This window comes from Littorina saxatilis, linkage group LG17, assembly GCF_037325665.1.
Source record: "Littorina saxatilis isolate snail1 linkage group LG17, US_GU_Lsax_2.0, whole genome shotgun sequence".
NCBI lineage: Eukaryota > Metazoa > Mollusca > Gastropoda > Littorinimorpha > Littorinidae > Littorina > Littorina saxatilis.
Window position 1 is genome coordinate 44,281,643 of NC_090261.1, and position 13,903 is coordinate 44,295,545.

The following is a 13,903-nucleotide window of genomic DNA, read 5'->3' on the forward strand; positions in this document are numbered from 1 at the left end:
GCCAAACATGGTCTTCCAAAGTGACTTTGAAGATGCAGGTGTCTGTATGTTGCCTTGTTCCCATGCCTGGTAAAATCGTACAGTCCTTTGGCTCCCCGAAACACAGAAAACCATGCATGATGGGATGGTAGACCCTCTGAATAGACGATGTTTGGAAATGACTGTCAAGTTTGTATGGGTTGTGGAAGAGTTGCTTTTCCTTGTTTCCATAGAAACACTTAGACAAACCTACAATGTTAGGGTGGGGATGTAGCTCAGTCGGTAGCGCGCTGGATTTGTATCCAGTTGGCCGCTGTCGGCGTGAGTTCGTCCCCATGTTCGGCGGGAGATTTATTTCTCAGAGTCAACTTTGTGTGCAGACTCTCCTCGGTGTCCGAACACCCCCGTGTGTACACGCAAGCACAAGACCAAGTGCGCACGAAAAAGATCCTGTAATCCATGTCAGAGTTCGGTGGGTTATAGAAACACGAAAATACCCAGCATGCTTCCTCCGAAAAACGGCGTATGGCTGCCTAAATGGCGGGGTAAAAAACGGTCATACACGTAAAATTCCACTCGTGCAAAAAACACGAGTGTACGTGGGAGTTTCAGCCCACGAACGCAGAAGAAGAAGAAGAAGAAGTACAATGTTAAATGTAGCTTGCCTCAGTGATTCTATGGAAAGCAAGGGAAAGCAATTCTTCCACAATCCATACAAATCCGACGAGAGTTATTTCTGGAATTTGTCTATTACCTGATAGAATTTCTGCATGACATGTGCAGGTCAGAATCCTGTGTTTACAAATGTACACAAGTGGCCAAAGTTTACATTCAGTCTGACAGCCAACAACAAAAAGGTTTTCCCAAGAAAGCTTTTGCATTGTTGAAGATAATATTACACATGCATGTTCAATTGTTTACTATCTACTTGTTGCACAATAAGTGTCTTTATTGTTTAGTACTGGATGCCTGAATATGCAAAGTGTATATCTGGTTGTTAGAGCATGTAAAATCACAGAATGGTTCTAAGCAGGTGGAAGGCGTGGTTAACTTATAGGGCCAGAAATATGTGATTGTCTTGTGTCTTCTTTGTTTCTACCACCCGTTTGAAGGTTCTTACTTTGCATGCATATATGAAGTTTATCTGTGCATGTTTGCATGACTGAGCTGAAGCATGTTATCAGAAGAAGGGTGTGTGTGTGCGTGCATGCATGTGTGTGTGTGTGTGCGTGCATGAGTGAGTTGGTGAGTGAGAGATATTAATGTCTGCATGTCTGTGTATGAACCTTATCAAGCAAATATTTGCATGTGTTAAAGTGTATGAGCATGAAGACCCTTGGATGCACGTGTGTGGTTGCTGTTGTTGTGGTTCAGAGCTGGTGTGTGGATGTTTGCATAGTTTCCGCCAATAAAATGTACATATAAAATCAAAAGTAAAATAAACCTTGGACAATGCAGGTTTTCTATATAGCCATTAAACGATCATAACTGCTTTAGAACTATTTCAACTCGCCTGACTTATTAGAAAAGTATGGAACCCTAAGTCCAACAAATCCCAAACCCTCTGTCTCTCCAACAGGCTCTGCAAGAAGAAGTACGCAGCCAGCAACCTCAGCTGAACGCCCTCCAGCGGCAGTTTGAGCAGCTCGCTCCCCACGCCAGCCCCGAGGGTCTGCAGGTGCTCAAATCCAAACAGGACTCTGTGCGCGGCAGCTTTGAAGAGGCAAACGCCTCTGTCGCTGAGCGACAGAAAACTTTGGCGTCAGCGCTGCAACACCGCCGAGATTTCTACGGTCGCCTGAACGACATGGAGAAATGGGTGAAGAAGATGCAGCGAAAACTGGACTCGGGCAGTGAGATCTACTCTGATGAAGTTGGCGACACAATGGCTAAACTGAAGGTGCGTTGTCTTTTGCTTGAGTGTAAATATAGGAGTGATTGCTGCATTGGCATTGCCAAGCTGCATTCCTCATGTTTTAGCACACTGGGATGTTGTGATCAGTGGATATTATTAGCAATAGAGTGGTGTTCTTCGTGTGGACAAGTGTTCACAGTTCACGTCAAGTAGACTGTCACAGTAAGTGAAGTGAGAATGACAGATTTTATGATTTAAATTTGTTTATGAAACTGTTCATTGCAATGCTTATTCTCTCTGGTGCCAGACAACTGGTTCCGTATAGCTCTCACTCACTGTTCTGTGTATTTAGAGGCCTAACCTCCCTACGTCTGCTGCGCTGAATGTATAAAAAACACCTTTTTTTTCTCCATTACTTTCATTGATACAGTAATATTTTATCGTGTAAGTTAAACTGCAAAAGCAATTACGTTCATCACCACCGACATCTTTGTTAAAACAGGCCATGAAGAAGGAGAACGGAGAGATGGACCCAGCTTTCCAGGCATTGCAGCAGGAGTTCAAAGACCTCATCCAGAACTGTAGCGAAGAGGAGCGAGCCGTTCTTATGGATCGCTTCGACAAGTTTGTGGATGGTTACACCAAGATGGAGGACCTTATCGGAGAGCGCGAAGAGCTGTGTGGTCATTGGAACAACTACAGCGACGCCCACAAAACCGCTCAAACCAAACTGAAAAACCTTCAGGCCAGACTTGCTTCCCCTGACATTAAGGAGGAAGAGGTGAGACAATTAATGACGTTATGAATACAAGGACGGTGTGTAACTGTCATGTTCAGAGTAAAAAATTGTAATTATTAACCCTAATATGTCGCTGTCCTGTCTGCAGTTTGTGGATATCAAGAGTCCTCCTCCTTCTGGTTCATATGCTGTTGTCACTCCCAAGAACATCATTTATTTGGTTTTTTCACTTTATCTCAGAAACTGGCCCACCGCAAGGTCTGTGACTGTGTCTGGTTCTGGCCTTTTATGCCCCATCCCCAGGCATAGGCAGTTCTGTTCAACTGGATTTAGAGTCTTTTATCTTTTTATTACATGGGTGCAACTCTGCCGGCTACACGCCGGCAGCCGGTTTTTGGTTTCATCGGCTGCCGATGTTTTTGTTCCAGGAGGTTTTTTTTGGCATTTTAAATACTAAAAAAGCTGGACCCCAACTTTTGCCGGTTTTTGGAATTTTCCAGGTTGCACCCATGTTATTATGAATGGATGAGCGTGCAGACATGCGCAAACAGTGTGCTAGTAAATGTAGCTGCATTTCTTTCTACTGGTTCTAAAAGCTGAGCGATATTAAATTACCCCAGTGTGCCAACGAAAAGACTTGTGTGAATCTGACACAGGTGGCCAAGATCATGGCGGAGGTGCAGGAGCTGCGGAAGTCCATGAGTCCCTGGAACCAGCAGGCAGAAGGCCTGGACGAGATGATGAGCAACGCACAGATGGTCATCAAGGACCGCGCCACACAGAGAACTATGCACTTTGGATCTGAACTGCAGGTAAGCATACAGATAGATTAATGGAGCCCTGTGGACGTAAATCATGGTGGTATCCTGATAAGTTTACATCATATAACAAGATTTTTGAGAATCAGGATATACCACTGGAGAGTTTACAAACTTACTCCAGACTCATTCAAACTTGATATGGAGTGAACTCAGCATTGCGTTTTTCTTTTCTTTTAATGTTGTCCAAGATTAATTTGGGGAAATCTTTCATGCTATAGTATACATGACAGTTTGCTTCTTCATCCTAGATTTTAGTGAACAGATGACTTTCATGAATTCACAGTTAAATCCAAATTCTGTATGCTGGACTGTGTATGAGGAGAACTGAAAGTAGAAGACACATTTCCACCCAAATTTGATCCTAAACTACAGTGAGACCTAATCTCTATTCACCAGGCTCTGGAGCACATGTGCGACTCAGTGGGCCAGACGGCAGCCCAGAAGGAAGAACACCTAGGAGAACTGCTACAGCTGAGCGACGACTTTGGAGGACGCAAGGACGCCCTGGTCAAAGCCTTGCAACAGGTGGATGACAGGCTTGCTGACGCCAAGGCTGGAAACTCATCCCTGCAAGGAATCAAAGACCTGGTGGCAGAAATTGAGGTGAGTTAGCATTGTTCATTTCTGTTGGTGGTGGTATGGTCGTGTTGTTTCTGGTAGTGGTGATGGTGGTTATGTTTCTCAGCTGTATTCTGAGGGGTCATCATGTATGTAAACCCAATAGGTTAAACATTATTGTAAGAGCAAGAACATATAAAAGAAGAAGCCTCCTGGAGAATGTGGAGATTTTTTTTTAGGATTAGAACAAGGACTACATTATGAAAGTGGGATGTGAAAGTGATGATCTACCCATGCGTGTTATGGTCGACGTTTCAACTGTGAAGTATTTGTCTGCTCTCCTTGGTGATTTTAGTGATCTAGTCAAGCAGAGGAGAAAGACCAGCAGCTGATGTAATATTATCTTTTATTTTTACAAATGACCTGCAGTGAGGAAATCCAGAGAGTAATGTGTTGTGTACAGAAGCAAAGACTAAACAACAAGGTGTTGCTCATTTCATTGAAACTTTGAATTGCAAGTCCAAACATCTTTTCCAAATAAGTTAACACTCACTGTGATTTTGTTTGCAGGACATACGTGATGACGTGTTTTCCCGCAACCCAGCGTATGAACAGCTGCGTGAGCTTGGCCGCCAGATCATGCATGCTGACCCCTCCAAGGCAGCACAGATCCAAGCACAGCTGGGCCAGGTAACCTTGATTGCTCGGCTGAAGTATTCAGTTCAGTGACGGCTTTGTTAGACATCAACGTAATCCCATGTGGAAAAAAACATCTGTCACAAGACCAAATCTGAATAGCAGGTAATGTTTTAATTTTCATCACAGTTTCTCCATCCTCACTTTGTATTCATCAGGTGAACAAAGAGTGGGAGCAAGTTCAGGGCAAGCTGGGCGAACAGCACCAGTACTACAGCGGCGTGGCCAACCAGTGGCAAGCCTACAACGACGCCAAAGAGGGTGTGAGCAAAGTCCTGGAAGACGTGAGCCCCCTTGTGGAGCAGGACATCGCCTTCAACAACCAGGCTGATGTCAAACGTGCCCTGGATCAACACAAGGTTAGTCAAGAGAAGTGTTATTCCCAGGCTTCAGTTTTCTGTCATTTACACATACTTTTTTGTTCTGAGTTTTTGTTTTAACTTCAGGCCGGTCGAATGTCCAAAGTTTTGATACATGGGATTGTCTTCTTACACAACAGTTTTTTTTTTAGGCCGGGACATTTTGACCGATATGAATTTTGAATCCAGGTCCAACTGACCTATTGTCTTCTGTGTTTGGGAACAACACTGCAAGAGTTTTGTTAATGTAGATTAAAAACAAGTCGCGTAAGGCGAAATTACTACATTTAGTCAAGCTGTGGAACTCACAGAATGAAACTGAACGTAGTCCGCCGCGAGTGCAAAACGCAGTGAAAGTGACGAGCCTGTTTGGCGCGGCAGCGGTTGCACTGTGCTTCATAGCACGCTTTACTGTACCTCTCTTCGTTTTAACTTTCTGAGCGTGTTTTTAATCCAAACATATCATATCTATATGTTTTTGGAATCGGGAACCGACAAGGAATAAGATGAAATAGTTTTTAAATCGATTTCGGAAAAAATAATTTTGATCATAATTTTTATATTTTTAATTTTCAGAGATTGTTTTTAATCCAAATATAGCATATGTATATGTTTTTGGAATCAGAAAATGACGAAGAATAAGATGAAATTGTTTTTAGATCGTTTAATAACAAAATAATTTTAATTACAAGTTTCCGATTTTTAATGACCAAACTCACTCATTAGTTTTTAAGCCACCAAGCTGAAATGCAATACCAAACTCCGGCCTTCGTCGAAGATTGCTTTGCCAAAATTTCAATCAATTTAATTGAAAAATGAGGGTGTGACAGTGCCGCCTCAACTTTTACAAAAAGCCGGATATGACGTCATCAAAGGTATTTATCGAAAAAATGAAAAAAACGTCCGGGGATATCATACCCAGGAACTCTCATGTCAAATTTCATAAAGATCGGCCCAGTAGTTTAGTCTGAATCGCTCTACACACACACGCACACACACACACACACATACACCACACCCTCGTCTCGATTCCCCCCCTACGTTAAAACATTTAGTCAAAACTTGACTAAATGTAAAAATGATGCACAGTTTTACAAGCGCTGAGACTTTTTTTTATAGGTCAAGTGTTCTGTCTTTTAGGAACGTGGGAAAAGTCGCCATCAAAGGTGCAGGATGCTATGAATGATGAAGTGTTAGGATTTTGGTCTAAAAATTCTTTTTTTTAAGTTAACTAGACCGTAAGTGCGGCTGTTGAGCATTCTTCCCTTTCGGCACTTATAGTAACATTGTTTCATATCTATTTGTGTTAGACTGCAGAGTTTGAACTGCATGCCAACCAGACCCAACTGGACCACATGAACAGCAAGGGGTTACAACTGCTGGAGGAACTACGCAAAGTGCCAAACTTCAGCCCTAAAGTCATGGAAAAGGACCTCGATGATGTTAACGCCCAATGGGAGAATGCCAACAAGGTACAGTGATGATAATAATAATAATCATCATGAATATTTATAAACCCCTCTCCTAAGAGCTCATGACGCTGTAAAATAAATAAAAGTAGATTATTTCATTCAGATTTATTTTGGAGCTGACATAACTCCATGGGAAGCAGATATAACATTTTAAATTTGATGTGTTTGATGATGAAAAGTCAGAAGGGTTTGGACCAGTTGACGTAAACATGTATGGAGCATACACTTTGAAACACAGTTTTGCAAGCAGGTGCAATGGATGGAACGAGGACAGCACTTCAGCAATGCCAAGAAAAACAGATTCAGAAATGGCACGAGCTTTTGACAAGCCGTCACATCATCACAGCAATTTGAAGTGTACACTTGTGTAGAAAACATTGATCAGGGCAACTGAAATGTAACAATTTTGTGCAGGTGATAGAAGCTCACAAGGAGAACTTGGAGGCCCAGCTGGTGTGTTGGGACCAGGTGACCTCTGGCAGGGATGAGGTCAACACCTGGGTCACCGGCATGCTCAACAAACTGGACGAGAGCGCTCGACACTTTGACGATGCTGTCAGCATAGAGTCCAGGCTCACCAAGTTCAAGGTCAGTATCCTGTCTTGCAGGCTGTATAGCTTTTGCGTTGGAATATTCACTGTGGAAGTTTCACACTGAGTTAAAAAGAATGTCTATGTTTCATGTCTGTTTAATACAAAAGGTCTGCCCTGAATATGATTTGTAGCAACTTGCATTGTAGTACGATCATTTTTTCCCCCCATTACTTCATTCTTTCATCCGGATTCTGAATGGTTAAACCACAAAAGTTTTGATAGGACGGATTATTCATCCAAACCAGACATGTTGCAGTTGTTTTCTTGATGAAAGGTGCTGAACAGCCAGCCATTCATGACTTCTCCTATGTTATGTTACAGGAGGAAGCACCTTACTTTGAAGAGGTCATGACAGAAGTGGCACAAAAGATCAACGACCTTCGCGAGCTGAACCAAGGTCAGGCCATCCCTGACCTTGAGGATGCTCAGCGTGAGATTGAAGAGAAATTTGAGCGCGCTACAGCCCTGGCCAATCAGCTGTCCGCGACCATGTCAGACTTTTCCGATGAGCAACAGGACCTGCAACAAGCCATGCAGGAAGAGACGGAGTGGATGAACCAGCTGAAGGACTTGCTGTCTCGCTGCGATGACATCTCTGGCGAAGATGATGACATCATCAAGCGGCTGGCAGACTGCAAGGTGAGGCATGGATGATGCGGACTGGGTTTTGTGCACATAGCTTCAGCGTTTAATTTAAAAGATGATCATTACATTTAGTCAAGTTTTGACAAAATGTTTTAACATAGAGGGGGAATCAAGACGAGGGTCGTGGTGTATGTGTGTGTGTGTGTGTGTCTGTGCGTGTGTGTGTGTAGAGCGATTCAGACCAAACTACTGGACCGATCTTTATGAAATTTTACATGAGAGTTCCTGGGAATGATATCCCCGGACGTTTTTTTCTTTTTTTCGATAAATGTCTTTGATGACGTCATATCCGGCTTTTTGTAAAAGTTGAGGCGGCACTGTCACACCCTCATTTTTCAATCAAATTGATAGAAATTTTGGCCAAGCAATCTTCGACGAAGGCCGGACTTCGGTATTGCATTTCAGCTTGGTGGCTTAAAAATTAATTTATGACTTTGGTCATTAAAAATCTGAAAATTGTAAAAAAAACTAAAAAAAATTTTTTAAACGATCCAAATTTACGTTCATCTTATTCTTCATAATTTTCTGATTCCAAAAACATATAAATATGTAATATTTGGATTAAAAACAAGCTCTGAAAATTAAAATTATAAAAATTATGATCAAAATTAAATTTTCGAAATCAATTTAAAAACACTTTCATCTTATTCCTTGTCGGTTCCTGATTCCAAAAACATATAGATATGATATGTTTGGATTAAAAACACGCTCAGAAAGTTAAAACGAAGAGAGGTACAGAAAAGCGTGCTATCCTTCTCAGCGCAACTACTACCCCGCTCTTCTTGTCAATTTCACTGCCTTTGCCACGAGCGGTGGACTGACGATGCTACGAGTATACAGTCTTGCTGAAAAATTGCATTGCGTTCAGTTTCATTCTGTGAGTTCGACAGCTTGACTAAATGTTGTATTTTCGCCTCACGCGACTTGTTTTGTAATTTGCAGAGTAAAAGTTGGGCAGGGAAGGGAAAAGGTAGGTGGGGATTTGGTGTAATAATTTACTTGTGTGCAATGCAGTCTTGCACTATGCAGTCGTGAAGTTATGCTCTGCATGGGAACATTTTCTCTCTCGAATCTTGTCTTGGCATAACACCACTTAAAGCTGTGAATCTGCAGCGTCAAACGGTTCGGAACAAAAAAGTTAAGTCTGTGAGTGATTTTTTTCTGTTGAGAATATCTCTTCTTTAGTGCTTATTAACACGGATTACACTCACTGTGGTAATTATCCCTCCTACTAACTATTCCTCTTTTTTCCTTGTTCAGGGCCTGCAAGACGAGCTGGGATCCCACATGAAGAAGATCACTGCCATACAAGACAAAACCTCGACGCTACTCGCCAAATACCCTTCCGTCGAGATGTCCAGCCTTGCCAAAGACGCCAACGTTCTGGCCAAGAAGTTTGAGTCTTTGGTTGGTCGGGCAGAGCGTATCGACGACACCCTGGTCAAAGCCCTGGAACAACACTGCCAGGAAGCACAACAGCAGCAGGCCCGCTGGCTGGCCAGCGCCAGAGAGAAGCTGGCCTGGTGCGGAGATATAGGTGGAGATCGCTACAGCGTGGAGGCCAAGTTGGCTACCATGAAAGTAAGCATGAGTTGCACAAGTGTTTTTTCTATTTTGTGTGTGTGTGTGTGTGTGTGTGTGTGTGTGTGTGTGTGTGTGTGTGTGTGTGTGTGTGTGTGTGTGTGTGTGCGTGTGCCGCTACGTATCAAAAGAGATAAGTTCAAACTTGTCAGTGTTTCTAGCATAGTTCAGAGTGCTCTAATCTTCCATTTTATATGAGAGCAAAACAATCATGCAAAGAGAAAGACGCTAATCACATTTCACTTCCATTTTCTGGAGAACTTTTTTTCGTGTCAAGGCTGAAGCCAAGGTTTGTTTTAGGCCTGAGGGTAAAGTATTTGGTCACCATTTTGTTCAGGATCAGGATCGATACATTGCAGGAACCTTTTTAGGTTATCGTCGCAACGGACGATGTTGTTGTTGTGATTTTATCTCTGAAAGAATGGGTTTGTTGCTTCCTTTCAACAAATGAACAATAAGAGGGAACTCAAATGCTGCTAATATCACAGCAAACTAAAATATCTCGTCTGTTTACAGGACTTACACAAAGGCATGGAGGAGGGAGAGCACAAGCAACAAGAAGCCCAGGCCAGACTGGAGGCGGCTCGTGACGTCTTGCCCAAAGCCAAGCTGGCCGAGCTGGAACAGCAGAACAAACATCTGGAAAAAGAGTGGAACATGCTGGTCGGACAGATGGACCAGACACAGTAAGTCTCCATTCTTCTCACTTCAACCTCTTTTCATTTCGAACCAAAGATAACTATTTCAAGGGCCCTGTTTTCTCAGATTTTCTGTTCATAATGCCTGTCAGTTTACCACCATTTTCAGATATCTTCTCCTGATCTTCTCAATTTTTTTGTTTTGTGGTCTTAAAGGCATATGTACGCGCTCCCGTGTTTACAAAGTGTAGTTTGCCCATAATTGATGTCAAACGCACCATAAGACCATGTAATGACGATATGTCGCCATGCGCGGACCATATACATGCATTACAGCTTGTTCTAGCCTCTGAAAAAGTGAGGATGTCAACAAAGACGCGGAGTTATTTCCCTTGCGTCAACGTTCCCTCTGTTGGCAAATCTATAAATAGGACGATCTAGATCAAAATAAAAATTCAAATATCTCAACATTTAAGGGGTCCTAGACCACAATATCTTGCAGGGAACTTAATTTAGCATGTCTCCAGCTGTTGGTAAAGCAATTAGCGTGTATAGTCATCGAGTACATATGGCTTTAAGCAGACTGAGCACATCACACACACAACCAATGTTTTTTTTAATGTTAACATTTGTTTTTGCTGTGTCCGTGTTTCAGAGATAAACTGGAAAGCTCAGTGGACCAGTGGGAGGCATACGACAGTCAGCACGAGGCCTTGGCCCAGTGGCTCAAGGACACAGAGGCCAGTCTCCGTGGAGAGGCCTCCCTCAGACCCGACATTGCCTCCAAGAAAAACCAGCTAGACTTCTTCCAGGTAAGATTCGCCACTTGTGTGTTGTTTGATAGAAAAAAAACGATACAGAATGTAAATCGTATGTTGGGGCGATGAGAGAAAAATGAAGAATGGTTGGTAATTAGTTGCATGCTGTAATAGTCTGGACTGCAGAATGGTTGGTAATTAGTTGCATGCTGTAATAGTCTGGACTGCTTTATTGTGAACAGATGTGTGCTGAGATGGTTGAATGTGAAAACATGTGGAATAAATAAATTTTATAAAAGGTTTGCAATTAGTTGCATGCTGCAACAATCTGGACTGTTGTATTGTGAAAAAATGTGTGGTGAGATGGTTGAGGGCAGTTGGAGAGCAATATGTTTGGAGAAATTAACAACATAACATGGTCATCAACAAGGTGATACATGTTGTATGTGAATGTAAGTTGGAGCTGATTGTACTGTACATGTTATTTTGTCTCTGAAATAATATGTTTTTTGCTCTCACCACAGGACCTGGACAAAGCAGTACAAGACCGCAAACAAGATTTTGAAAAAATGCGTGACATGGCCCAGAAAATCTCTCACTCCAGTGGAGACACGCGCACTGCATCTTACGCCAACCAGCTTCTCACCAGATTCCAGGCTCTTGCTGCCGCCACAAAGGTAACTTAAGTTAAATTTGTTGTTCCAGTCAAAAGAAAAATTATATCATTTTATTGTCTGAATAGACTTGTCTAAATGGACAGAGTTGACGCTCAGGCTAATAGTGACAGATGATGTCCCTGGTTTTGTGTCTGATTTTTAACTCTACATGTACAGTGGAATCCCCCTTTTAAGACACCCCAATTTAAGACCTCCCCCCTTTTAAGACCCTTGCTTTTTCAGATTGTCTGTTCATAGCCTCTGTAAAGTTACCCCCATTTTAACCCTTAGGCTGGCTGTCGCGACATATGTCGCGCTACTCTACGTATACTGTCACCTGGTTGTCACGACATATGTCGCGCTACTGGCTCAGTCTGTTTGGTCGGTTACGATGACCTCCCATGGATGCGAAAACCTATATGACCGTTTTTCTTTATTTTTTTCTCTGTTAATTCACCAGTGGCTATATAACATGTGTTACAGAATTGCACCATTGTAAGGGTTAAGACTCCTTTTTAAGACTGGGTTTCCTCAGATTGTTGGTCTTAAAAGGGTGTACAGCAGTGTTGGTATCAACAACTTTTGCACCCCAGGAACAAGTGGAGCAGTCAGAGAAGAATATGGATGACCATGAGAACTTCCTGCACCGACACAAGGCGTGCACTGACTGGATGGACAAGGCCCAGCAGCAGCTGGACTCTTGCAGCGACATGGTGGCTGACGAGGATTCCCTCGACGTCAAGCTAGCCATCGTTGAGGTGGGTGTTAAGTTTTCACGTTAAAGAAATTTTGACTGTAAACCTGTACTGCGGTGATGACTTTGACATGTAAAATATCTTATGTGTTTGCCAATATGAAATATCATCTTTGCACATGGACATTGACTACGCCTCTTCTGAGTGATTCCTTAATAATTGTCTATAAATCAAATAATTTTTAATAACTATAATTCAAGTGAACTGTTTGCAGGAACTGATGGCAGAGAAGGAACAAGGCCTGGCATTGTTCAACGCAGCTCTGGAGTCAGGCGAGAAACTCTACCCCAACACTTCCAACGAGGGCCGCGAGGAGATCCGTCGTGAACTGCGTAACATGCGCGACAGCTGGGAGAAGTTCAACGACTCTCTCAACGACACCCAGCGCTCTCTGGAGAGCAGCCGCATGCAGTGGTCAACGTTTGACGAGAACTTTGACCAGCTGATGCAGTGGGTTCACGACATGGAAACCCAGGTCATCAGAGAACCAGAACTCAAAGGAACCTTGCAGGAGAAGAAGGCTCAGCTGCAGAATCTCAAGGTAGGAATGTGCAGAAGTGACTATGAACTATTATGATGATTGGTGAAGTAAATTTTGTTTTACAAGAGAGGAAGGTTCAGTTATAGTGTTTCAGGGTAAGAATTTGCAGAAGTGTCTGTTTAAACATAATGGTTGCGAAAGATTTATTTCTTTGAGAAAATATACTTGACCTTTGTGAAATAACTAATCACGCTGGATACTATGCAAACCATTATTGCAGAAATGCAGGAGCCCTAGCTCTTATTAAAACGGGTCACTCAGTCATTGCAATAATTGAAACATATTGCAACAAAGCAGTAATGACTTTAATATGTGTCTGATGGGCTGTACCAGCTGGAAATTCATTTTCATGATTTTCTATTTCAACCAGTAAAATACTTATTCTTTCCAGAATATAGGCCGCTGTATTTGCAGACAAAACAATGCTCATGTGCATTCATTCTTCTGTGATTTTTCAGACCCAGTGCCAGGACATTCTGTCTCATCAGACCATGGTGGATAGCATCAGCGACAAGGGAACAGCACTGGCCTCTGCCCAGGTCCAGAACAAGCTGAAACAACTCAACACCAAATACAACACCCTCTGCAGCAAGGCTCAGGTATGCACACTTTCTGACTTTTGTCTCAGCAGCTCGTTTGTGTTATCAATAAGATATTTATTTTATTTTATTTGATTTAGGGTAATAGAGAAAGCATACAAACTAGTTGTCACTTACAATTGTGAGGCATGGTTTCGAAGTTATGTCTGCAATTTTGTGTGCTGAGTGAAGTATAAATAGCAGTTTTTGTGTTTCTTGAGCAGGCAAACTTCATGCATTTTGTTTCTGGTGTCCCAGAATGATTGTCAGAAATGTTAGAGGTCTTTGTGAATTTCAATTCCTTCTAAGTGTGTGAGTGGGTGGATTTTTGTTTTCAATATGTGTGTGTGTGTGCGTGCATGCGTTTGCGTGCGTGCATGTGTATGTTGTTAAGTATCTGTTTGGAACAATCTGTCTCTATAAAGTCCAGTGCGGGTAGGTAGATCACTGCCTCTTTATCCACTCATATGACAAATGTCAACTCTTCACTGACTGTGCAGGCTCAAGTGCGCCATGCAGAGGGTGGCGTGGAGCAGCACCAGGCCTACCAGGACGCAGTACAGGCCTGCAGAGACTGGATGGGTGCTGCCCGCGACCGGCTGGCCGTGTGTGCAGAGGCTGGGGGTGATCGACAGTCACTGCAGAACAGACTGGACAGGCTGCAGGTGGGTTTGGTGTA

The 13,903-nt window shown here is 42.8% G+C and overlaps 1 protein-coding gene across 1 annotated transcript in view; it reads left to right on the forward strand.

Annotated features, from left to right (window-relative positions):
- LOC138953165 (nesprin-1-like) overlaps positions 1–13,903 on the forward strand; it is a gene marked incomplete in the record, with an annotated part of 316,807 nt that overhangs the window by 48,842 nt on the left and 254,062 nt on the right. The window contains 17 exon segments of the mRNA XM_070324965.1: positions 1,559–1,879; positions 2,337–2,615; positions 3,230–3,385; positions 3,791–3,997; positions 4,523–4,642; positions 4,807–5,007; positions 6,318–6,479; positions 6,894–7,067; positions 7,394–7,711; positions 8,978–9,298; positions 9,815–9,984; positions 10,592–10,748; positions 11,219–11,371; positions 11,944–12,108; positions 12,320–12,646; positions 13,105–13,245; positions 13,725–13,889. Coding sequence (XP_070181066.1) covers positions 1,559–1,879; positions 2,337–2,615; positions 3,230–3,385; positions 3,791–3,997; positions 4,523–4,642; positions 4,807–5,007; positions 6,318–6,479; positions 6,894–7,067; positions 7,394–7,711; positions 8,978–9,298; positions 9,815–9,984; positions 10,592–10,748; positions 11,219–11,371; positions 11,944–12,108; positions 12,320–12,646; positions 13,105–13,245; positions 13,725–13,889 — 3,537 coding nt within the window.